The 25349-nt window shown below is 47.0% G+C and overlaps 1 protein-coding gene across 1 annotated transcript in view; it reads right to left on the reverse strand.

The window, feature by feature from the left end:
- Nucleotides 1-3903: 3903 nt before the first annotated feature.
- Nucleotides 3904-25349, reverse strand: part of LOC138816358 (probable ATP-dependent RNA helicase DHX35) — a 56908-nt gene continuing 35462 nt past the window's right edge. Inside the window, exons 14-22 of the mRNA XM_070006076.1 lie at nucleotides 23765-23819; nucleotides 21789-21884; nucleotides 20247-20341; nucleotides 18317-18394; nucleotides 15954-16083; nucleotides 14118-14199; nucleotides 11874-11945; nucleotides 10583-10694; nucleotides 3904-5070 (exon numbers count right to left, since the gene is read on the reverse strand). Of these exons, the coding sequence (XP_069862177.1) occupies nucleotides 5026-5070; nucleotides 10583-10694; nucleotides 11874-11945; nucleotides 14118-14199; nucleotides 15954-16083; nucleotides 18317-18394; nucleotides 20247-20341; nucleotides 21789-21884; nucleotides 23765-23819 (765 nt within the window). The 3' untranslated portion in view covers nucleotides 3904-5025. The remainder of the gene's footprint in view (nucleotides 5071-10582; nucleotides 10695-11873; nucleotides 11946-14117; nucleotides 14200-15953; nucleotides 16084-18316; nucleotides 18395-20246; nucleotides 20342-21788; nucleotides 21885-23764; nucleotides 23820-25349) is intronic.

Below are 25349 nucleotides of genomic sequence, written 5' to 3' on the forward strand. Positions count from 1 at the left end.
GATATGGGACCTGAGCAGCTAGCTCAGTGTCACCTAGACAGGGAAGCCAGAGCTGCCCTGCTAGCCAGCAGGGGCCATTCCCAGGGAACCTGCATTCCCACAGCCTCAGGTTCCAGACGTATAGGCCTGGGTCTGAAAGTCCTACCCTGGGTGGATAATCTGGGGACTACTGTTGCCTAGAAATCCAGCCCAAAACTTGGTGGCACACATGACTGCTATTTTATCTTGTTCACAGACGGTCAGAGATTTGAACAGGGCACATGGATGTGTTTCGTCTCCATCCTGGCAGAGAGGGTATTGGCTGAGGGAGAGCAAGAGGGCTGGACCTAAGGGGACCGGATGGAGAGCCCACTTCCATGGTGACATTCTGTCCCCCTCCTCCTTGGAACCCTTTAGGACAGTTGCCCACACCTCCAATGAGCTCTCCGGCATTCTGGTCTCAGTCACTGGTAAGCAAACAGGACAGAAGCAATGTAGCCTCCTGTGGCCAGACAAAACAGTCACAGCCATCACTCCAGCAGGCCAGGATGGAGGAGGAAACAGACTGCACCTGCGCACGGGAGGTATGTTGAAAATCTGCAAATCTGCAGCTGTCCTGCCGAGCCCATTCTGATTGAGGCCTGGGTGCGGGAACCCTCAGGAAAGGTATTTCCAGGTTACACCTGTGAACTTGAATGTCAGGATTGGTCCCTCCATCTGTGAGAAAAGGGGCTGAGAAGGAATTCCCTGGGCTAGTTGCCACCATGGTGAAGGGGCTGAGGACCCTTCTCCAAGAAATACTTAGAGTAAGACAAAACCAATGAGTTCTCACCAACCTAGCCAACCTCAGCCCCCTACACGACTTGGTTCAATCGCATGGAATAACACACACCTGAGAGCACTGGGGAAGAGTGCTGCACATCACTTCTGCCCTCCATATCTGCTACCGGGTGGCCAGAAACAAGAGACCAAAAGCATGGTAATATGGTTCACTTCCCCTTGGCCCATTGCCAAGGCAGGAACAGCAGTGGCTGAGTGGCTGCCTCCCCTGGCCAGCAGAGGGCAGCACTGCACTGCTCTGCAGCATCAGAAGCTGAGCTGATTGGCTGGAACAGAGTGGGACTCCGGAATTGCCCCTCCCTGCCTAAGGATGAACTACAGCCTGGTCTAAAAGCGTGAGCTTCCACATACTTACACATGCGCGCGCACGCACACACACACACACACACAGCCTTGTATCTCAAGTGTTTTACATGCTAGCTAAGCTGGGGAGCAGAGGGGACACCACACAGTCCCTACTCCCACCTGGACAAGCAGCTATCCCAGAAGCTGGCCTCTTCTTGCATCTGCAGCGCGAGTCTGGAATATGCAGAGTTGCTTGACATACCCTTCTCCAAGCAATGCTAAGTTTAGATGAAGAGAGAATTGTGTAAGTTTCCTGGTGTTAGCTCATCCACTTGGCCCAGATCTTGGCCCCTTATAAAGCCATTTTAAAAAAAGAAAAAAAAGCAGACTTCTGTGCTAACTTGGCTGGTTCTCAGTGACAGGTCAGACAGTGAGGAGTCACACCTGAGGGCCATATAATAGCTGACATTAGCCCACCTTTGATGCTAAGGGTTCACGAGGGGTTTTCAAGCCTCGGTGTTGGCCGATGATCCTGGCCAGCTCCGAGGGCCTGGGAGGCGCGGCACCGCACAAGCTGAGAGGAAGCAGCAGGTGAGCCTGCAGGTGAACAGCATCACATCCCACCTGACAATGCTGCTGGGCAAGACCCGGTGATGCAACCTGTCCTATGTTAGTTCCTATGGGGAATATGGAGGCGCTGGATCCCATCAACCCCAACAAGGCCCATTGCCCACCCTCCCTCCCCCACACACCAGCTGTCTGTTTTTCCAGCAAGTTCACTCACCTCTCCTGAAGGTGAACCACGGGCCTATGTCTCTCCAGGGGTGGAATGAGCCCTACTCCTGGTGGCTTTGACGGCCACTGAAAACACTGAGTGGGGGTGTGGAACCGCTGCGAGGGCATCACTCCGTCACACGCCTGGACAGCATGCTGTTAGCACGGGGAGACGCCTGCCAGGCTGCTCCATCTAGACAGCAGCAGCAGGCCCTCTGAAGCCAACCCATGATCTCTCACCTCTTGGGGGTCACAGATAAATACGTCCAAGAAATGAACACTGTATTCAAAGCCGCTGGCCAGGCTATGGTCACTGGGTAAGGTCGGCAGACCCTGGCTCCCCTTCTCCCTCCCTCTCTGGTGAATCTCCTGCTTGCCAGCTCCTGACGTACTGGTGCCTTCACTTAATACCCACCAGTAGGAGGGGAGGCCTCGTATGCCACCGGGAGACACTGCACTTAAAATGTCTTCTCATTTAATTTTCACTTAAGCAGGCAGAGAAAGCCTGCCTGAACAAGTTCAATACCACCCAAGGTAACAAAGTAGTATCTCTGTGATTCACCCCAGATGCCAGCACAACCGGCCTTGTTCACAAGAGGGAGCAGTGCTGGAAGACCAGGGACGGCAGGCCCAACCAGGCCACCTGTGAGACAAACCAGCTGCGATGTGATTGGCTAGTTCCTGTTCCAACACTTCTTTTTAAAAAATGCAATAGACAAGTCCAGAGTTCCAACGCCCTGGGCGGGTGGAGTCTAGGTGAGTCACTGGAAGGGAAAGTCTGATTATAGCTGGAGGTGAGGAAGTATGACGTGGGCTGACGCTGAGAGTTGAAGGGAGAAACCCCTCTTCCCCCCGCCCCAGTGCTCCAAAAGTTCTCTGAAGACAGCTGCTCAGCTTCCAGGATCACATTTGTTCCCAGGACGCTGCTGCACTGTACTGATGTCCACAGCCCCCAGCCCAGCAGCCCTGGACCTGAGGATTTCACCCACCAGGTTGCAGTTTCGTTTTTAATTGGTCTTTAATTTGGTGGCTGATATAGATGGTTAGCATTTTGTTTCTAAGGAAAACCTTTTTAACCAAAAGGACTACCATGTGGTGTCACCAGCATCTCATGTCTCCACCCTGCCCCCCCTCCCTCTCCTGTGCCACACACACAGTCCAAGGGCTCAGTCAACATTCGCAGGGCAGGCTCAGAGGAGCAGACTGAAGCAGGGAGCCCCGGTGGAGGCCACGCCCCCGCAGGCCTGTGCAGGCCCCACACACAGAAAGAGCTAAGGTCTTAGACCTTGAGGACCCACGAGGGGCAGTAACAACACAGGAGAGCAGGGAGGCCGCCTGACGAGGCCAGGGGACGGGGGAAGGAGGGAATGTATGTACTCAGAACCTGCCCTTGGACAGAGGTGACAGGTGAAGGTATACTTGCTTCTGGTTGCTTCCCTCCGGTCTGGCCTCCCATTTTGGATCTCTGGTCTTGAATCTGACGAAGTGGATGCTTTTTCTCCCTTCCATGCCAACATAACTTTTTTTTTTGCGGGTCATGGGCCTGAACTCTGGGCCTGGGCGCTGTCCCTCAGCTCTTCAGCTCAAGGCTAGCACTCTACCACTTGAGCCACAGCGCCACTTCCAGCTTTTTCTGTTTATGTGGTGCTGAGGAATCAAACCCAGGGCCTCATGCATGCAAGGCAAACGCTCTACAACTGAGCCACCTTCCCAACCCCCAACATAACTGTTTAAAAATAAAATGTTTCAGAACTCTGTTTGGGAAGATCTCCACTGAACACTGGTGAGAATTTGCACCTCTGGGGCTTTCTTGAAATAGCATCAATAGCTTGCTCTAAGAAGGTCTTGCTGATAAGCAATCAGGCACAAAGAGTATTTGGTGGGGCGTCCTGCATTCCTGCGACCCCCCTCCCCCCCGCACCCAGAAGCAGAGGTCTGCCTCAGCCTTGGGCTTCGTAGCTAACGGTGGGCCCTCACCTGGATCAATGAATAAGACCATCTTAAATACAGACCACAAGGTTCACGGATGGGAGGGAACAGGTTTACTTCAGGTATAAAGGTTTTTACTATTATTAACAAGTTCTCGTTACTATTTACACGTTTATAAAAATGACAAAATGGAAATAAAAATGACATACAGGTTTGGTGCCAAAAGTGGCGGATCCAAACTAAAACCAGTACAAAAATAAATGCATCTTCAAGCCACGTGTTTTAAGGTAAATGTCACTGAATCGCTAAGGGGAAACACCTGTGGCGTCATGTGTTGTGAGTGCGGTCATCGTCACAGCGAAGCAGCCCCTGGCGCGGCCCTGACCCAGTGCCTGCTGGGAGAGCCACCCCACGTTCTCGCAAGAATGCAAGCAGACTAAGATCAACATACAAGAGTTATGTTCCTGAGCTACAGAAGTTTAGAGTGCCTAAACTGTAGTGAATTCCTGCTAAGGCCGAGCTCCCGTGGGGCCGGAGCTGAGGAATGGCCCGGTGCCCCGCTGGTGACACCAGGACACGGTACTGTACTGAGGGAAGCAAGCCCACCTGTGAAGGACGAAAGCCTGGGCTGACAGTGCCCTTGAGTCTTCCTGCCGACGGCCAGCCCCTTGTGAGTCTCCTGGCCTCACAGAAGCAGGCACAGGGGCTGGGGAGAGGCGGGCGGGAGCTGCTTGGTGTGTGAGCCCCTGTGCCTGACAGACCTGGTCCTTGGCGGCCTTGGTAGAAGTCCTCAGCGCTCGCGGTCTCTTCCTTGCAGAGAGCAGCTTGTACATGCCCACAGTGGACTTCATTGGTCGACACAGTTGGGGCCAGAGCAGGGAAAGCAAGGGAGTCCTGCCAACCCCACAGGCCCCACACAGGTTCTGGCCCTCAGGCTGACTCCTCCTCTTCCTCTCAGAGCCTGGCTGGCCAGCAGCGCACCCTGCTGGAGTGGCATGCTGGCTGGGTGAGCAGCAAGTGAGGCTGACCGTAGGGCCCAGTCCCCCCCAGCCCTGCCTGGGTGCCGCGTGCAGGACCCCCTGCCCATGCAGACTCCTGCAGATACTGAGGGGAGAGGGCAAAGAGGCTGAGGGGCGGGCTGCAGCCCACTTCAAGGCAGCAGCAAAGTTCCACCTGCGCTGCTGCCCGCCAGTCCCTGCAGCCCCAGCCGAGCTGGGCTCACTGGTCCTGGACCTTGGCCCTTTTGGCCTTCAGGGACAGGTGCTGCAAGAGAAGAGAAAACACCACAGATGAGAATGCTGAGACAAAGAAACCAGAATTCACCCAGCAGTGAGCAAGTAGACTCTTCCACCTTCTCCACAAACGCTATACAAAAAACTGTGGAGAAAAGCCCAGTGCCCCACCAAGGAAATGGCCCTAAGAGGCCACAAGCAGCCTGAAGTTGCAACACTAGGGCCAGAGAAAGGTTTTCTTTGGCTGCAACCAAAGGCCTGGGCTCTGGGACTAGGCTTGGGTGGGGCATGGACCTCAACTTCGCAACCATGGAGTAGAACCCACACCTTGGGAATAAGGAAATGAGTCAAGTTACCATGAGTCTTAAGACGTCAGGGCCTGTGCTCAAGCTATGGCCCAGCCTATATGGGGCGACATGCTACGCAGACTGGAAGACAGCACAGACACCTCAGAGTGACACTTCTTTTCCAGACGCTCCTCTAACAGTGTAAGAAACACAAAGCCTACTAAATCACAATCGTGGGTACCAGGTAACATTCTAAGGTGAAACCCAAAGTGCAAGAAACCCTTAAATGTGCATTTGAGCCAGAGTGGGTAGGCTTATGCCTTTAGTAGGGACCTCCACTCACCAACTACGGGACAGCTGACTCACTGAGAATAATCACATGCAGATGATGCAGAGATGCCTGGAGGGGCCACCCTGACACCCAGAGGCTCTCTGTACTTCATACCTCAGCATACCCCGAGGCCACACCAGCAAGCTCCAAGAGAGTAACAGGACCTGGGCTGGAGGAAGCAACAGAATTCTACCCATTCCCCCTAGATAACAAAGGTATCTTGGAGAATCAGGGAAAACAATTTAAGAGCAGGAAGGCAAGTCTCTCAACAGGAGGCTGGTTCTTCCTATTGAGCTGTGGGTCTGACTGCATGCTGTGCTCTGCCCTTCACCTGATGTGACCCCCACCACTACCGCTGGACATCCAGAGCCGTGACCTGTGGATGGAGAGGCTGCCAGCGTGCCTGTGCTGCCTTTTTTGGTGCTCTTTTCTGGAAGGAATGTTGAGTATAAACAAAGTAGACTCTGAACCATTTCGGGCTTCTTTACAGGGTGAGAGCAACACTGAAAGCTGAGTGATGGAAAGTCACAGGCGGTGCCAGGGACAGTGTGGATGACCTGTGGGCTGGGCAGGGGGTGAGCCGGGGTGAGTCGGGGTGAGCTGCACCATACACGGCCGCCCTGGGGCCAGAGCTGGTACCCAGGGAAATCAATCTTTGGACATGTGAATAGAAGTACCTTTGGACTGCTTCTGATTTCGGGACCTTTTGTCTTGTATATAGGTTTGTCTAATTTGGGGAAGGGAAGGGGAATCACAGAAATGGTGGGGTAATGGGTGAACCAACGCAACAGCAATATTCACGGGATAACATGCTGGAAACGAACTTTACAACTTGGGGGGGGTTGGGGGAGGAAGCGGGAGAAAACAAGGGCGGGGGATAACCCTGTTTGAAAAGAATTGTACTCTTTACCTTACTTATGTAACTGTAACCCTCTGTACATCACTGTTACGATAAAATTAATTTTTTTTAAAGAGGGACCAACTCTTCTAACAGCAGGGCTTGGCCACCCACCTGTACAATGAGTCTGTCATACCAGGTGTTTCCTAAGGTCTCAGCCTCTCTGAAAATGTTCTTACCGTGGTAAATGCCAGGAATTTGGAGAGAAAAGACAAGTGTGAAAATTTGGGCTTATCATATTCTTCAAACTTTGGAAGCCATTTGCCCTTTAGCTTTGTGGGTTTGACTTAAAGAAACTTCAATTCTGGGGCTAGGAATGTGGCTCAGTGGTAGAGTGCTTGCCTAGCATGCATGAAGCCCTGGGTTCGATTCCTCAGCACCACATAAACAGAAAAAGCTGGAAGTGGTGCTGTGGCGCAAGTGGTGGTAGAGTGCTAGCCTTGAATAAAAGAAGCTCCAGGACAGTGCCTAGGCCCTGAGTTCAAGCTCTAGAACAGAAAGAAAGAAAGAAAGAAAGAAAGAAAGAAAGAAAGAAAGAAAGAAAGAAAGAAAGAAAGAAAGAAAGAAAGAAAGAAAGAAAGAAAGAAAGAAAGGAAGGAAGGAAGGAAGAAAGAAAGAAAGAAAGAAAGAAAGAAAGGAAGGAAGGAAGGAAGGAAGGAAGGAAGGAAGGAAGGAAGGAAGGAAGGAAGGAAGGAAGGAGAAACTGCAATTCTGAGAAGGGAATAAAAATGCGTCAGCTTCTAGGCTACCTGGGTTCTGGACAGGCCGCATGAATCCAAGCACTGCCCAGCCCAGCCTTCTCTAAGTCCTTGCATTCTGTAACTCTAACAGGCGCTTCTGTCCCCCACTGTCTGCAGTCCACGGCTATGTGTAGTTCTCATCATTTCTCTGGGATGCCTGAAGTCTGCTTTTCTGCCACACAAGTTAACTCTGATAAGCTCCACAGAGCAGAGACAGCACTCTGTGTTTTTCTCAGCTCCTGCAGGCGATCCACTCTGCAGCTGAATATCTGAAACTGCAACAGGTCTCACTTGCTTTTTGTCTGGTTGGCTATGGATTAAACACAGTAGGGCAATCTCCCTTGCTCTGTTACAACAGAGGATGAGGGTGAGAAGAACTGTCCTTCACAGAGCCACAAACTCCAATGTCCCCAAGACTTGAGCTGGTTGAATAAACACAGAAAATAGTCTGGCACCTAGAAAGTACTAACAACCACCTCAGCCCTGTTGATTGCCACCAAACAGGGAATTCAGACCACTGGTACTAGATTTTTTTTTCTCTCTCTCTCTTTTTGAGATAGAATCTAGCTATGTTATCTAGGCCAACCTCAAAAACTAGTCCTCCAGGCTCTGTCTCCAAGTACAGGACATGTTTTTCTAGAGAAACCAGAAATTCAGTCAATGTGGAATCTCTTCTGAAAGCAGGGTCTCACCATATTGCCAGGCTTCCCTTGTACTTCTGAGCTCAAGTGATCCTCCTGACTCAACTTCCCAGCACATAGGAGCTGCTGCTGCAACCAGCCTAAGTCTTACACTTTTAATATGCAGGATTCAGATTTTGGTTTGATTCAGTTGAGATCTTGGTTAGAATACAAAGGACAGCCCAGTTCCAGCCCGGATGGAGTAAGAGGGTTCAGACCTCCCCTCAGGCTACAAACAGCAATGACCCAGGGAAAAAACAGCCGAACAACTCTACTTAGGCACTGGAAAACAAACAGCACCGGGATTTTTCTCTTTCTCTAGCTCTCTCTTAAGAGTTTAGTTTATTCCTAGTGTTGGAGATGGAGCCTAGGGCTTCATGGCGCCCCTGAGCAGTACCTTGTGCAGGCTATGAATCATGAAAATGGAAACACAGAAGAGCTAGTTCGCCAAACCTTGGCATAGATCAACAAATTCTAAACAACAACAACAACAAAAAAGCAAAAGGGGTGAGTGCAGAGAAAGCCTGGGCTTCACAGGGCTGTGTAAAGGAGTCCCAGAGGTCCACACTGAAGTCTGGCTGAGTGGTCGGCTGTACACGGCATGCACTGTGCTCAAAAAAGCTGGGTCTTATGTGTGTGACTGGAGTCAAGATTCAACAGAAGCTGGGCACCAGTGGCTCATGCCTGTAATCCTAGCTACTCAGGAGGCTGAGATCTGAGGATCACGGTTCAAAACCAGCCTGGGCAGGAAAGTGCATGAGACTCTTATCTCCAATATTCCACTAGAAAACAGGAAGTGGTGCTGTGGCTCAAGTGGTAGAGTGCTCGCCTTGAGCTGAAGAGCTGAGGGACAGCACCCAAGCCCAGAGTTCAAGCCCCACGATCAACCAAAAAAAAGACTCAACAGAATAAAAATGATATGCCGATAAATCAACTGACTGCCAAAAACTGTTTAATCAACATTCTAAAATAAAGGAAAAAAATCTAGGCTGGGCAGTGATACATGCCTATAATCCCAGCTTTATTAAGATATGAAGACAGGAGGCTCTCTGGGGTCAGGCTGGACAAAACTTAGTGAGATCCTATCTCAAAAAATAAACCAGCAGCTGGGCGCTGGTGGCTCACGCCTGTAATCCTAGCTACTCTGGAGGCTGAGATCTGAGGATCGTGGTTCAAAGCCAGCCCGGGCAGGAGAGACTGTGAGACTCCTATCTCCAATAAACCACCAGAAAACCGGAAGTGGCGCTATAGCTCAAGTGGTAGAGCGCTCGCCTTGAGCTGAAGAGCTGAGGGACAGCGCCCAGGCCCAGAGTTCAAGCCCCACGACCGACCAAAAAATAAAAAAATAAACCAGCGACAGGAAATGTACTCATTACTGTACTCACCTAACTGTATTCCCTCTATATAGTATCTTTACAATTAAAAAAAATTTTTTTTAAAATAAACCAGGCATGGTAATTCATGCCTATAATCCCAGCTACTCTGGAGAAAGAGATGAGAAGACTGCAATTCAAGGCCAGTCTGGCCATAATACCCTTATCTGAAAACCGAACTAAAAGTAAAATTAAACTAAAAACAGACTGAGGGTATGGCTGAAGAGAAACAAAGGACATAGTTGGATTTGTCAAAGAAGGAAAAACAGCAAGGTAGCAGGCTTAAACCTAACCACATCAGTAACTACAGCAAATAAACATGCAAATTAAAAGCAGAGTGCAGACCACAAAGACTGAGTCTAGAGCCACTTGAAGCCAGGAAATTTGTGAACTCTAATTTATCTGTCAGCCTTCCAAATATAACACTGCCTTTCCATTCCAATCTTGTTAGAAGAGTGGAGGCCTGTGAATGATAATGAAAGGACCACGTTGGCAGAAATGAAGAACACAAAGCTATAAAGTATCGTGCAAATCTCACAAGCCCACTGGTACCACTGGGGCTGCCACGCCAGGAAGGTGTGACAAAGGTGACAGTCCCGCTGCTCAGCATTCATTGCCCAAGGGTTTCAACCAGCACCTGTGGCGGCGGCTGGCACCCACTTGGCCTCTGGGCAGTGACTGTTCTGAAAGCAAGTCCATGTTGAGTGACAGAAGTGTAACATGGGGACTGGTTGGAAGAAGGGAATCAGTATATGATGGGCAGGCTGACGGAGAGGATGAGGGGGATGATCAAAGTACTCTGATGGTGCATGCATGAAAGCAGAATAATGAAATTCATTATAACCTGTTTAAGGAAGGAGGAGGGGAAAGAGCAGGGAGTGAAATGATCTAAGTACATTACATGCACATATGGAAATACCACAATAAAACCCCTTTGTACAATTAATAGATGTTAATAAAAATCAGTCTGAGAAACAAATGTGAGAGGATTTCTTTAGGCGTGCTTTTGAGAAGTGAAGGGAGAAAGAAGGGCTGGAGCTATTTTTTCCTTAAGAAGTTGGAGGGACTTGTTTTTCACTGTCTTCCTTGTGAAGCACATGAGTGAGTGCTTTCAGCTGGAATGTTTGGGTATTCAGTAGTACCTGACCAACACTAGGCACTGAATTGGAGAGGCAGCATATACTTCTCGACAGGAGGGGGCTGCTACAGCAGCTGGGTAGATGGTTTACCCTACCGTTCCTTGTTGGTAGAAGTGTGGAGCCAACTCCAGCAGCCAGGCAGATTCTATGGCGGTCACATCCCTCATGTAATACTTGGAGGTCTGCACGACTTCATTGTAGATAACCCTGAAACAAACAAGAGGCATGACTGCAGGGCCCTCCTGCATTTATTGGTGTGTGCTCCGCACAGGCCCTGTAGCAAGCACGGGTGTTCAGGCTGCTCTCTGAGCCTCTTGGCCGGGGGTAGGGGGAGGGGGAACAGGGGGAGGGGGCATCACACAGTGTCACAGTGTGCTTTACAAATGAGCTATACACCCCACAGGGCTCCTAAGACACCACAATCACCCACAAAGAAGCTTTAGTCCACATTTATGGAGCTCTGAAAAGAACTTAAGGACTCAATTAGGAAGCGCATTAACACAGGCAAAGGCTTGTCTGATTATGAAAAGGACTGGGAAATGGTTCTAAAGAGACACAAAGGAACTTCGCAAAGTGATGAAAATACTTTGTATCTTATTTGGAGTTCAAGTTACAAGGGTGTACAGACCTGTCAAAGGAAAAAGCCTCACCTAAAACTCAGGAGCCAGGGGACATTAGGAGATATTGAGCTTCCGGAGTGTTCTTCAAACCATAAAACCCGAAAATACACCAGCCATCCTGCAATAGGTCTTTCTACCCTCTATCTATGCACGCATGCCCCTGCCTATTTCCCAGGTCTGTCAGTGGTAAAGAACCACCGGCACTGTCCTGACACATTGCCAATCAATATTTCTGTAAAATACAGTATTGACAAATTACTTTTAAAGAAACATTGCCTTCCCCCACCTCTGCACTTCTCCCTTCCTTGCCAGCCAATGCTTCAGACTGACACAGGGTCGGCTTGCCAGCTGTAACAGTGATGTCCAACCCCCAGACACGGGCTTTGCTCCTACTGACATGCGTTCCCCATCGACTCCTCAGACTAAAAGCCCTTTAAAGTCCTTTCTGTCTGTCCTCCATAGAGGAGCCATCCACAGCATTTCCAACACTCCTCTGGCAAAGCCATCTCCAGCTGGACTGCAACCGGACCTTCTTGACATCACCTATGCTGGCTGTGCTGGGTGCAGAGCTCATCGCACACCACTGTTTGCTTAAAGGAGCTTTGTAAGATCAGAGACCCTGAGGGCGGCTCAGCAGAATCACCAAGTCCACCAACCCTGGGGAGCACCTGTACTCCAGGCCCTGGACCCTGCTCTGGGAACCCTGTGGTGACCTGCTTCAAGGCAGGCAGGCAGGCTGGCCTCACCTGGCAGCAGAGGGACTTACCAGCGTGGCGGCTTCTCTGCGTAGAGGACGGACGCGGGGTGGATATGCAGCTCATGGTCATCGCGGATAGTCCTTGGAAGACACAATTTGTCTAAGGCACTTCACAAGACCACAGTTTTGTTTTGTTTGTTGGGCATGGGGCTTGAACTCAGGGCCTGAGTGTTGTCCCTGAGCTATTTCGCTCAAGGTTACCACTCTACCACTTTGAGTCACAGCTCCATTTTCGGTTTACTGGTGGTTAATTGGGAGATAAGAGTTTCACAGACTTTCCTGCCTGGGCTGGCCTCAAACCACAATCCTCAGATCTCAGTAGTTAGGATTACAGTTGTGAGCCACTGGCACCCAGCTTTCCCAGTTTTTAACATTATCAAAATATGCACCAAGGGTAAATGCCACCTGCAGCCACCCCCACCTTTAAAGTGAAGAATAAATCATGGAGAAAAGAGAAGAGCAATGTGTGGGTGTGCAGAAAAATCAGAATACAGTGATCTGCCTCTGTGTGTGTGTGTGTGTTTATAATCTGCAGGTTCTTTCCCAACAATTCCCTTCAAGTCAGAAAGAACAATGTGAGTCTCTATAAGCTTTCCTAGTACAGCCAGTTAAATATTAAGGTTAAAGACCACAGAGGAAGTTGAAATGGTGGAAAAAGTGAACTCAGTGTGGGATTATTAGATTCTCTGAAACATGTATTACTTCCAATTCTGTCTCAGATTTGATTCAATTTAATTCAAACTATTAACTGTGCACATAACTACCAGCAAGAGCAGATCACCAGGCATGAATAATATGTGTGTTTCTGTGGGCACTGGGTCTGTCTGCCAGGTGTCCTGCTGGCCCCATCACAAAGCCAGATGACCACCTTAAATTTCATCTCCAAAAAAATGACTGGCCAGAGCCTTTCACATAACCCCTATTTCTGTTGAGGACACTGATGAAATTTGTAAAAAGCCCATCACCATGGCTAAGTGACACTCTTAAAATGAGAAAGACAATCAAAATGCCCAAGTTGGCACTGACTGGGGGAGCTCAGGCCTCTCCAAAAGGGGTCTCCCCTCCCAAAAAGAAGGGGTGCCTCCACACAGAGATCAAGGTGGCAGAGCCCCCCCACCCCCCCAGGACAGGCAGCAGCCCTAAGGAGCTAGACCGCTGACCTGGACTAATGAGAGTTCACTAAAGACAAGGTACATGCCTCGATTTAATGTTCACACAGCTTCCAGCATACTAGATTGAGCAGATCTGGCTGCCAAAATTAAAAACATTCACTGAATTCTGGACCCTTTAACAGAAGTTTAGTGTCCTGGGAAAGGGAACTTGTCAGAAAACAGAGTCTAATATTTTCTGAGGGGGGAAAAAAAAGTACAGCCTTCCAAAGAAAAGACTAACGGCAAAAAAATGAGAGGAAATCCAAAAAAGAACTCAGAAAAAAAGCCTTTTATTAGGGATAAGGAAAGAGCCAGGTATGGTGACGTATGCCTGTAATCCCAGCTATTTAGTAGGCAGCCAAAGCAGAAAAATTCCAAGTTCATAGCCTTGGCAACAGGCCTGTCTACTCTTACGTGGCTCAGTGGTAGAATACTTGCCTAACATGTGCAAGGTTATGAGTCCTATCCACAACAGCAGAGAAAGTAGGAGAAAAAAAATCCAATGATAAAATGATGGCTAAACTTCATAGCTAACAGTAAGTTATGAGACCACATTAAGCCAATGGTCAGGAGGGGCAGACGTCAAGTAGCAATTCCAACAAACTAGGAACATTTAGCTTGGAGAAGACAGTCTAAGTACACTTTGGCTTTCACTGTATTTGAATATGGTAAAGGCATTGGCGACAGGCAGTTTCCTGTGTACCTGGAAAAAGGACTAGAAGAACTAAGGCTGCAGGAAAAGATACTTGCCCAGCTCCAAGACATCCTGAGCACAATGTACCAGTGTCTAGGGCCTAAAGGACTCTAAAGACAAAACTACTCAATGGTAAAATAACTTCCCTGAGAAAGCAGATTAATGGCTTCCTGCAGTCTGACAATTCCATGGTTAGAACTGTCACCTTATGCAACATGTGGACACACTGAGTATTTAGAGCCCCTTGCAGAGTTAAAATAATCTGCGTAAAGCTATCTTCTAATCAGTTCTGGAAGGAGGCATGGTATAATTCAAAATAATCTGATTTCTTTTGTTTGCCCATTGATTTCTGTTTTTGTCACTTTAAAGACTCCCCTTTACAAATGACGTCAGGAAGTATCATGTTACCTGTAAGCTCCAGTAGAATGAAACCTGGCTGCATTCGCAAAGAATCCCGCGACGATGCATCTCAGGACGGGATCTGGATCACCTGCCCAAGGCAGCAACAGTGATGATGACATGCTCTCTGGCTCTAGGCTCTGCATGCTCAGGCCTGTGCTGGAATGCACAGGATCCAGGCCTGACTGCCCTCCCTCATGCCTCCAGGCTGCTCATCGCCTGAACCAGCCCAGCCTTGTGTCTCTCCTTGCCAAATAAATGTCCGCCAGCACAATCCGAGGCAGCCCATATTTGCCTTTATGCTAAGAGCAGGTGACTGAGAAATGACAAAAGACCTGGTTCTTGCTCTTGGACAAAATAAGGCCCTGAAATAAAACTGCCTGCACATTACACTCACTGTGTGTATACTTCAGCAAGTGAGCCTCATGATTCTCATCTATAAAATGCAGCCACAGCAGCACACAGTTCAGAGCTGCTGTGAGCATTAGGACTGGAAGAGTATGGCTCACATGGAACAACACAAGCCTCTGGAGTTCAAACCCCCACACCAAACAAATAAAATAACATTAACACAGAACACTAACTGGCCTGCTAGAGGCACTCAAAAAATGATAGCAGAAAACTTGTAGGGTTGAGAATGTGGCTGAGCGTCTAAGACATAATTAAGACTATCAGGAGGACTTGGAACGGGAGGTGTGGCTCAAGTGGTAGTACACCAGCCATGAACAAAAAAACTGAGAACATGAGTGTTTGAGTTTAAGTCCCCAGTACTGCGTACACACCCACACCATACACACAAAAAAAGGAACTGCTGCTAAACAGATGCACAGATATGTCACCTCCAAAATGTAGGCTGATGAGCAGCAACAACTGGGCTCTGCTGACTATCAGCTGTGTTATCCTGAATGATGCCTTTCCCATAACTCCACCCACTCAGGGCACAACCGCTATGCCTCACAGAGGGAGAAGAAAGAGAGAAGTCTGCAGAGCCCAACACTAGTCCACCCTACCATGTCTTCCACAGCCACCGTGACCAGTGCTACAGGCCAGAGACCACATGACACGGGACTACCTGCCTTACCCCAGGTGACCACCTACACTAAACACATGGTTTTGCTTTATTAACACTTGCATCTGAAAAGAAAATACGATGTGTATGTAATAGCCGTGAACTTTATTCAATTAAATTAATTTTCTTGCAATGACCATCATTATATTAATTGTATGATGTGTGAAGGTAGAAATAAAACGTAGTGGTCATAAATGTGGCAGATAATATTTGGCCTGTCATGATGCTTCTTATTCCCATGATAACTTGGGTTCCCATTCAAATACATCTTCCCATAATGCCCTGGGTTCCCACTTAACCAATGAAAAGAGCCAGGACAGCATATGTACAAGCCATTGAGAAATCAGTGCAAAGCCCAGGGGAGGATATAGGGGAGGAGCCCCATACTAAAATAACCACCCTCGGAGAGGACTCCAGTGGACTCCTCTTTGGCACTCACTCCGGAGAGTCTCCCTTCTTTCAGGGCTTTCCTTTCACTTCCACATGAACTTGCTCTCTCTGCCTTAAACACAAATCCATACCCGTAGACACACCATTGTCGGTGTTAAGACTCTTATATGCCATCATAGCTTTAAAAATCTTGGTAAGAAGCCTCAGAAATAAAAAATGGATGGATCACCTTGAGAGAAACACAAACTTTACCTTCAGGTTTTCATTGATTAAGTAGTTCAAGCTGCGAAGCCTGATGTAGGGACAGCACGCCATGCCACCACCTATCAACCCACAGCTAAGCAAAGAAAGGGAAGTCACCACAGGGCCACTTCACACCCACTCACCTTCGCTGGACTTCTTGGGCACCTGAAACTTCACAAGCAGCTTTTTCAACTGTTCTCGCACAGTTGCAGCTCTGACAAGCCCCTTGTAATTCAGGAAATGCTCCTGGCACCACTGGGAGTTTTTATTGTGCTGCAGAACAATGGGGCAGGACAGACAGAGCATTAGGAAAGCTGAGACCCAATATGGGGAGACATTATCATCTGGAGACAACTTCATGTCATATCTGGTTCTTTGGTTTTGTTATGTTTTTGTCCCATCTCTCTACATTTACAATCTCCCTTGCTCTCTGCACTGAGGAGTGAATGAGAAGGACACAGAAGCTGCTGTCAATCTAAGCCCAATGAGAAAGAGCCACCTGCCAGAAATTCACTCTCAACCAATCTCTATTATTTGGTAGGCTTTGGCCTACACTTTATGACTCTTGTCACATGCTGGAACTATCTCCAAGTGTTCCTTATTTGTCCCCTAAGTATGGTTTTTCTGCCAGTAATCCTTAATTTTCTTCTGCATTCTGAAGTATGACCATGTCTTTGATTATATTACTGCTCAAGCCAGGCAGGAAAGTTTAAAAAAAATATAAGAAAATGTAATTTATATAGGATTTTCCAATAATAATGCAATCTGCAGCTAGCGAAAACATGGTGAGGAGCTGGGAACGTGGTTTAGTGGTAGAGTGCTTGCCTAGCATACATAAAGTCCTGGGTTCAATTCCTCAGTACCACATACACAGAAAAAACTGGAAGTGGCACTGTGGTGCAAGTGGTAGAGTCCTAGCCTTGAGCTGAAGAGCTCAGGGACAGTGCCTAGGCCCAGAGTTCAAGCCCTACGACTGACAAAAAAAAAAAACAAAAACAAACAAACAACAAAAAAAGGAAACTTGAGCAAAAGAATTTTAACTGTATCCATAAGTCTTGGTAAAGAGATAGGGGTTTATTATTCCAAAAGCCACTCACTAACTGGAAAAATCTTTCTCATATCTCTGGTAAAAGAAGCATCTTAAGAAGTAAATAGAGGCTGGGAAGGTGGCTCAGTGGTAGAGTGCTTGCCTCACATGCATGAGACCCTGGATTCGATTGCTCAGCACCACATAAGCAGAAAAAGCTAGAAGTGGCCCTATGGCTCAAGTGGTAGAGCGCTAGCCTTGAGCTGAAGAGCTGAGGGACAGTGGCCAGGTCCTGAGGTCAAGCCCCACGACCAACAAAAAGTAAAAATAAAAATAAAGAAATGAATACAAGTCAAACATAATGGCTCAAGTCTGTGATCCAAGCTATTTGGAGGCAGAGATTGGAAGATCACAGTCAAGGACAACCCAGGCACAAAACAGTGATACATGTCTATCATACCCAGCAATGTGGGAAGCACAGATAGCCCAGACTAGCCCTGTCATAAAACAACTCTACTTTGAAAATAACCAACACAAAAAGAAAACGCTGGAGGCATGGCCAAAGTAGTAGTTAACCTGCCTAGCAAGTATGAGGCCTAATTCCATCCCCAGAACTGGATAAAAGGGAAATAAATACAGATAGTGTATACCTATAATCCCAGCACTGACCTTACTACAGAATAAATCCTGTCTTCATATACAAAAGAGACTGGGTGCTGGTGGCTCATGCCTGTAAACATAACTAGTCTGGAGGCTGAGATCTGAGGATTGTGATTCAAAGGCAGCCCAGACAGGAAAGTCTGTGGCATTCTTCTCTCCAATTAACCACCAGGAAACTGGAAGTGGAACTATGGCTCAAAGTAGTAAAGCACTAGCCTTGAGCAAACGAGCTCAGGGACAGTGCCCAGGCCGAGTTCAAGCCCTACAAATAGTGAAAATACAAAATATCATTCCCTTTTCTTTATATGAGGTTTCTGTTTTCACCATTTTCATCAGCTTCAGTCTTTTGAAGATATTTGGTGAAACCTTTAAGCTCTCTTACTTGTTCATGGCTTTACTGAACATGAAGGATGAAAGTTAACACGGACTGTAGCAAATATGGTCCAGGTATGTGATGACAGACACTTGCCTACGCATCTTCTCTTGGCAGCTGGGACAACTTTGAAGGTTCATCCAAGACTTGAAGTTGTTCTCAACACTGCCATGTGGCAGGACGTGTTTTCAAATGCTGCCTTTCTGTCCACTACACAGTAGATGTACAGACTGGGAGGACACTGGATGTAGGCACTGAGCAGCCAGCACACCACTAGGGTGCCATGTCTCCAACCAAGGAAGAACAATGAACGAATCCTGTATTCCTTCCAGGAACACTATGTGGCAAGAATCCCTATATGAAATAGAGGGTCTCCTCTGGTTTTTTGTGAATTCCTACGTCACTGCAAGTTGGGTTTTGGGTGTGTGAACCACAGCTATGCTTACTTTGATAAATGCTTCATACACATTGAGCATGGTGAGGTGGTCACCTTCTTCCACAGCAAATCTCCTGTGCACTCGAATCTGGAACAAATAAAGCTTCATTTACAAGTTGATCTCCACAAACCCCTTGTACTAGGACTGGGAGAGGCACTGCAAGATCAACAGCGTATGGCTGTGGATTCAGAAGGGAGCCTGGCTCACACTGCTCCCAGCCCTGCCGCATTCCTAAAAGCCCTTGGCTTCGTTACTTAACCCTGCTTGGCCTCAATGTCCTTATCTCTAAAATCTGGAAATTAAACTTCTTTGTCAAGATGGCTGTGGATGAAAATAATGAACTATAAAGTCCCAGGCACCAGAACCGGATGCCTGTGTCCCTGTCTCAGCCTTCCCCGATCCAGTCGGAATGGTTTCTCTCAGAAGCATTCTCTCCCATCCCAACATGGTGTAGGCTCCTGGGGGGGGAAGGGGTTGACTATGCCACACCCCAAGGCCAACACGAGCTAGCTGCAGTCCTTTCACACTCCATCACCGAATTCTTTCTGTAAGATCCTGAATGATGATTTGTTCCCATGGGATTGAGGTACAGATACATCAAGAAGGCAAATCTTTTCATTAACTCCAGAACTCTTCTCCTGAAGTAAGTGTCACATACCCTTCCCTTCTTTTTTCTCTCCGCAGATTTTTGCCAAGCACTAACCTTAGAACAAGCACTGTTGTGAGCATTTGAGTTACAATAATGAATAAAAGTTAGTGAAGGAACTACAAGAAGAAAAGAAACTATAGGAAGTGTCAAGAGGAGAAAAAGAAATCAGGGAATGGCTGGGAAAGGACATTTACTGGAATTTTAGACAAAGAGATAAGAACTTCCATTTTCTCCCTTTGCAACTTCGTTTGTGTGTCCTGAGGTAGGGCTGTTAAGAAGGTCAATAAAGAGTTAAATAAATAAGAATCCTGAGGAAATAGATGGCACTACTGGGCTGTGGAGGCAAGAAACCCCGTAATCTGTAGACAGGACTCTCTAGGAGGTGACAACCCTTGAGAAAGGGCTCCTTCCCCTGCACAATCCACTCCCCCAGGATCCACCTCCATCCTTCTATCTCCTCCCTCTTGGTACTCAGCAATACTCAAACTTTTTTTTCCAACTCGACCTATTTAAGCAGGTCTTAGGCAGTCTGGCCATCTCAGTTCTAGCTCTGAATGCTTCATCTGAAACACCGCTAACATACCCCCCCCCAATGTTTCTGCAGAGTAGCCTGAGTGGCAGTTCTCCAAAAGGGCACCTGAAGTCAGCAATGCAAGGGTTAAAGTCTAGATTATGAAAGCCTGCTCCTCCAATTCCAGTTGTGCAACCATGAAGGAGTTTCCTAATAGTTCAGTGCCAATCTTTAAAATATGTTAACAGCAGCAGGCACTATAATCCTAACTACTCAGGAGGCTGAGATCTGAGGATCACAGATCAAAACTAGCCCAGGCAGAAAAGTCCCTATGAGATTCTTATCTCCAATTAACCAATCAAAAACCACAAGTGGTAGAGCACTAGCCTTGAGCACAAAGAGATTTAGGGACAGCATCTAGACCCTGATATATATGGTAACATATAACATATAACACACACACACACACACACACACACACACACACACACACACACACACACACACACACACACACACACACACACACACACACACACACACACACACACACACACACACACACAGTAACAGCACTTACATCCAAGGTTTATTTTGAAGATAAAATGAAATTGTAAAGGTAAAGCACTTTGCACAATGTCATACACACAGGAAACACTTAAAATGTGAACCAATAGCACTTGCCTAGCTTTGTCTTCAGTAGATTCTGGTAAGTTTTAACAAGAGATGCTCAAAATGAAGTAAGACTATGAGCAGCTTGGGAAGGAGACTGCACTTACTGCCTGAGATTTCTGGTTTGAAGGGATCACAAAGATATTCTGGATCTGCATCATGGCTGCAATGCTTAGAATTTCCTGAGAACAGCCAAAATTTCCTAGAAAATAAAAAGTATGTTTACAATTATGTAAGAATCAACAAGCTGGGCTGTGTTTGGCTCTGAGGTTCAGTACATGTGCAAGGCCCTCACTCTAATCCAGCATCACTTTAAAAAAAAAAATGTCAGCAATGTAGCTACAAGAAATGAAGGACATTTTCTAGTATTTTCTTTTATTTTTATTTTTTTTTTGGGTCCGGTCTTGGGGACTGAACTCTGGGCCTGGGCGCTGCCCTCAGCTCTTCAGCTCAAGGCTAGCGCCCTACCACTTGAGCCACTTCCGGCTTTTTTCTTTTTTGCTTATGTGGTACTGAGGAATCGAACCCAGGGCCTCAGGCATGCAAGGCAAGCGCTCTACCACTGAGCCACCTTCCCAGCCCCTCTAGTATTTTCTTTGTACCACATGCAAATGTAAAGATAGTGCTTCCAGAGTTTCTTTGTCAAGTGCTTCATTCAACCAGCTAGAATATCCTATATACATGGCAGTATGAAGAACTTTGGCAAAAGGAGCTGCTCTTCTGCATTTCAGCACTAACACTGAGGGCTCCATCACCAAGGGCAGGCCAGCCGCACACCTACCTACTCCCTCCTCTCCCATGTGGATATCTGCAATCCTGGCACAAGCTAGGAACGGGGAGTGTGGGGTGTGCCTTCTCCTGTTTCTTTGCCCTGGCCCTTCTGCAAGGTGCCACAAGTGTCCTGCCTCTCACAAGTGCTCCTTTGTCTGGGAAGCCCAAAGCCTAACAAGGGCAGGATGGTACTGTGTGGCTGCTGCGCCTGCTGAATCATGGGAAAGAGTCTGCAGCAACCAACCCTGCAGGGCACTGGACAGAGCAAACTGCTCTCCTGCTGCCTTCCTAGTTTCCTGCCTGTGTATGGATTCTCCCAGCCCCACACTCAGGATCTGTTTCCTGTGGAAGGCTAAGACCATCTAGTTGTTCCAAATCACTACAGCTAACTTTCACCAAGCTGGTTCAATTACGTGTGAAATCTACCAAGTCTATCTCACAGAAATAGAGTAGAAAGACGATTACCACAGGCTGCAAGGAAAGAAGGTGGAAAAGGAGGAGAGATGAGGAAATGTGAGAAGTTGCTCTAAGAATACCAAGTTTCAGATTAGGAGTTAAGTTTCGGTGATCAACTGTACCGCATGGTAATCACAGTTAAGAGTAATGTTAAAACAATAGATTTTTAACATTGTCTCTAGAGAAAATAAGTTGGTCAGGTGACAGATATGCTAACCAACTGAATCTTTCTACACTATACACATAGATCGAAACACTGCATCGTATTCCATAAACATATACAACTACTATTGGTCAAAAGTAAATTATCTGTTGTTGTTTAACCATGATTAGGCTCTCTTCTCCCAGGGTTCACAGAATTCAAGAAAACAACTCCTCTGATACCAAAATAAAATCAACATGAGCTGTCAGGCCCTACCCACCTGATTCAAGCAGCATTTTGGCAAACATGGGATTCAAAGGAAACTCTGCTATTCTCATGCCAAGTGGTTCAGTTAGGCGACAGTCTTTGTCCAGACCTGCAAAAGAACAAAAGAAATCAGAAGGCATGTACCATTCTGTTGAAGATGTACAAATGGTAAGAGAATACAAGATGAATGTAAAAAAAAAAAAAGTGTCCAAAAGATGATTCAGGCATCACCAAACTGGGTTTGACCCCAGAGAGCCATCACAGTATCAGACATTTCCACTGAGTTCCCAAAAGCCCAGCTAAAACAAACAAAAACAAAAAAGGCTTGCTGTGTCTAGTGACTTCTCCTCAAGGACATTATTGTAAGACAATAGCCCTGTAACTTCTGCCCCCACTCTCTCCCTGGCCCACAGCCAGCCCTCTCTCCTGTGTTTCAGACACTGTTCTTGGCCCAACAGCTTGAAGACACCACAATCATCTTCCCACTGTCTCAGCAGTGCTGGGCTCTGCTCCCTCTGTTTTGGCAGTTACTCTCCCCCAGCTCCTGAGACCACAGCTCTCCAGGTTCTCCACCACCTCCTTATGGCTACTGTTCAGTCACCGTCTACATCTTCTCCCACTCCCAGGACCCAACAGGTCAGATCTGGAAGGATGGCAGCCTACCTCACACCACATTCTTCACATAGAACATGTGCCATCATATGGCCAGCAACTCTCAGAGCTCTAAATCCCAGCCCTGGCCAAATCCCAGATGTGGTACCAACATTAGACCTGTTTATCCAACTGGCCCCTAAGCAGTTTACTGAACTGAGCCAACTCCTCCAATTCCCCATCTTCCTGATTGGCATCTAGCATTTGCCAATACAGGCATTACATTCCCAAGACTCCCAGGAGATAGACAATTGCGTTACTGAGTAAAACAAACACTACAAGTGCTCAGAGTGAGACAGAAAAGGCTGTTCTTCTGGGGTTTCTCTCCACATTTTCCAGCTCATTTAGACAGTAAAGAATAGTATAACTTTGGAGAAGGGGGGGAAAAATAGGGGGTGAAATAGGGTCTTAGGCTGGCCTGAAATTAGGATTATAGGTATGTTCCCACACTGGACTATTTTAACTTTTGCTGTGTGACTGGAGGAAAAGCAACCAAGTGAAAAATCCTACACAGTCAACATTTCTTATATCTCAATACAGATAATCCAAAAACTTACTCCAACACATTTATTTTGGGCTGGTCATATGCAGACAAAACTGAAGACCTTGTAAATCAGTAGAGAACTTTTAAACCTACAATTGACTATATATTCCAGAGAAACATCATAAACATAATGAAGGAAAACGGTTTCACAAGCAAAAAATTACCTAAAATGGACCACAGGCCTAAATGTAAAGGAAAACTATAAAATTCTTTGAAGAAAATCAATGGAGTAAAATTGAATGGGGGTAAGGTTGTGTGTGTGTGTGCATGTGCGTGTGCGTGTGTAGGGATGGGGAGGTGTTGGTGTTTGTGTACTGGGAATTGAACCTACAGCTCACGCTTAGTAGGCAAGTGCTCTACTACTTGATCTACACCCCCAGTCCTTACAATGTTGTTTGGGGGTTTGGCTGGTTTGTGTTTGGGTGATGGGTGTGAACCCAGGCTCTCATATAAACTAAACACTCTGCTTACCACTGAGCTACTACTTTAGGCTCTAAGGCAATGTTATCTTAGATATGACACTAAAAGCACAAGTAATACAAAGCACTACGGCTACATAAAAACTTGAAACTTACATTCTGCAAATACCACCCAAGTACTCACATACTGGTATGCTTTATAAATTGTTATAAGTAGCTTTTACTCTAATTATGGTCTCAAATTCTATTTCAATAGAGTAAATTATAGCCATATGAGAAGAAACAACCCCATTCCCAAAGACACTAAGAACCCTACTGTGAATCCACCTAGCTCTCATCTCATAGGAGAACATATAATAAGGGAAGCAGGCCTACCTCCCAGAGCATAGAGTAACTCCAAAGCTTGAACCATCGACTGTGCTGGAGGGGGCTGTAAAACACATAAAAATCATCCTAAATTAATTTCTCTGTGCAAGGAACAAAAAACTGACCACTTCTGGCTCAAATCCCCTCTCCCTCCAGCATGCACCAGTGCTTCCAGCCCCCATGCTGTTACTGCTGGGGACGCCTTTGACATATGCTTCCTGCCTTCTCAGCAACCTTGGTACTGTTTGGCCTCAAAAACCCAGCTACATTAGCTGCTCCCCATATGGCCCTCCCTCATCCTCCACTCATCAGGAGGATGCTCCCATCTCTTCTCCTCTTCATTTTCCTAAGCTCTCCCTAGACACCTCTACCTTGACTTTATAGTCTTAACCCTGGCAGCCCCCAATACTACAGCACCCATTTACCTCTACCACCCAAAGTCCAGCTCCAAGCTTTGCCTACGGTGGATTATTTGGCATGGGTGTTGGTCTCACCTGTAATCCTGGCTACTCAGAAGGCTGAGATCTAAGGATCAAGGCTCAAAGCCAGCCCAGACAGTAAAGCCTATGAGACTCTTATATCCAATTAACTACCAAAAAAGCTGGAAGTGGAGCAGTAGCTCAAGTGGCAGAGTGCTAGTTTTGAGCAAAAAGGCTGTTTTTTTTGTTTTTTTTTTTCAGTTCAGCCCAGGCCCTGAATTCAAGCCCTAGGACTAACACACACACACACACACACACACACACACACACACACACACACACACACACACGCACACATGCACGCACGCACGCACGCACGCAAAACAGTATTTTCTTTGAATTTCTGAAAGTAACAGAGGATGCTAGATACTCTCCAGTTAAGCCAAGCTTATATTGTGACCTTCCCTCTACAAATCTTTACTAAGCACTGAGTAAGGGCATTCTCCTAAATTACTTGATTTCTACTAAGTCAGGTAAGAATAGTACTCTCTTGACCTGCTTAACTTTTCTTCGAAATGCATTCATGTGATAAATGTAAGCTCAACTTTATAGACAGGAAAGTACAATCAGTAAGAGACATTTGAACAGTCAGTGGCACAGTCTATTTCCACTCTACCAAACCTACTTTGTTTGCCCAAGAACAAAGCCAAACTTTCCAGAGTTGTAATGACTGCCTACGCAGGTACACTGCAAACTCAGGAGGGTGGAAACAACCCTGAATAGCTTACTGCCCGCCAGCTCTGAATACATCACTGCTGAGCAACCCTGCCATCGGCCCACCAGCCTCTCCCTCACAGAGCTACAAGCCCCAACACAAAAATGCAGGCCTTCAAACCCTCACAGGACCTTCTGCTACACTGAGGTCACAGGACACAACAGGATGCAAAGCTCCAATTCCAGCATTAACAATGACAAAACAAAGTTAACAAGGTCTTCTTTGACTTCTTGCAATCCTGACCCTATTTCAAATATCATAAAAAAACTAAACTGTTCTGCTGAATGGCAACTCCTTTGTACAAGTACTTGAAATCAAAATATTCAAACAAAGCACATAGAAACAAACTATAGGAGGAAAAAAACATATTCCTTTCAACCCCCACAAAAACCATATATCC

Source organism: Dipodomys merriami, unplaced genomic scaffold, assembly GCF_024711535.1.
Source record: "Dipodomys merriami isolate MVZ:Mamm:240054 unplaced genomic scaffold, mDipMer1.0.p SCAF_692, whole genome shotgun sequence".
In the NCBI taxonomy this organism is placed as follows: Eukaryota; Metazoa; Chordata; class Mammalia; order Rodentia; family Heteromyidae; genus Dipodomys; species Dipodomys merriami.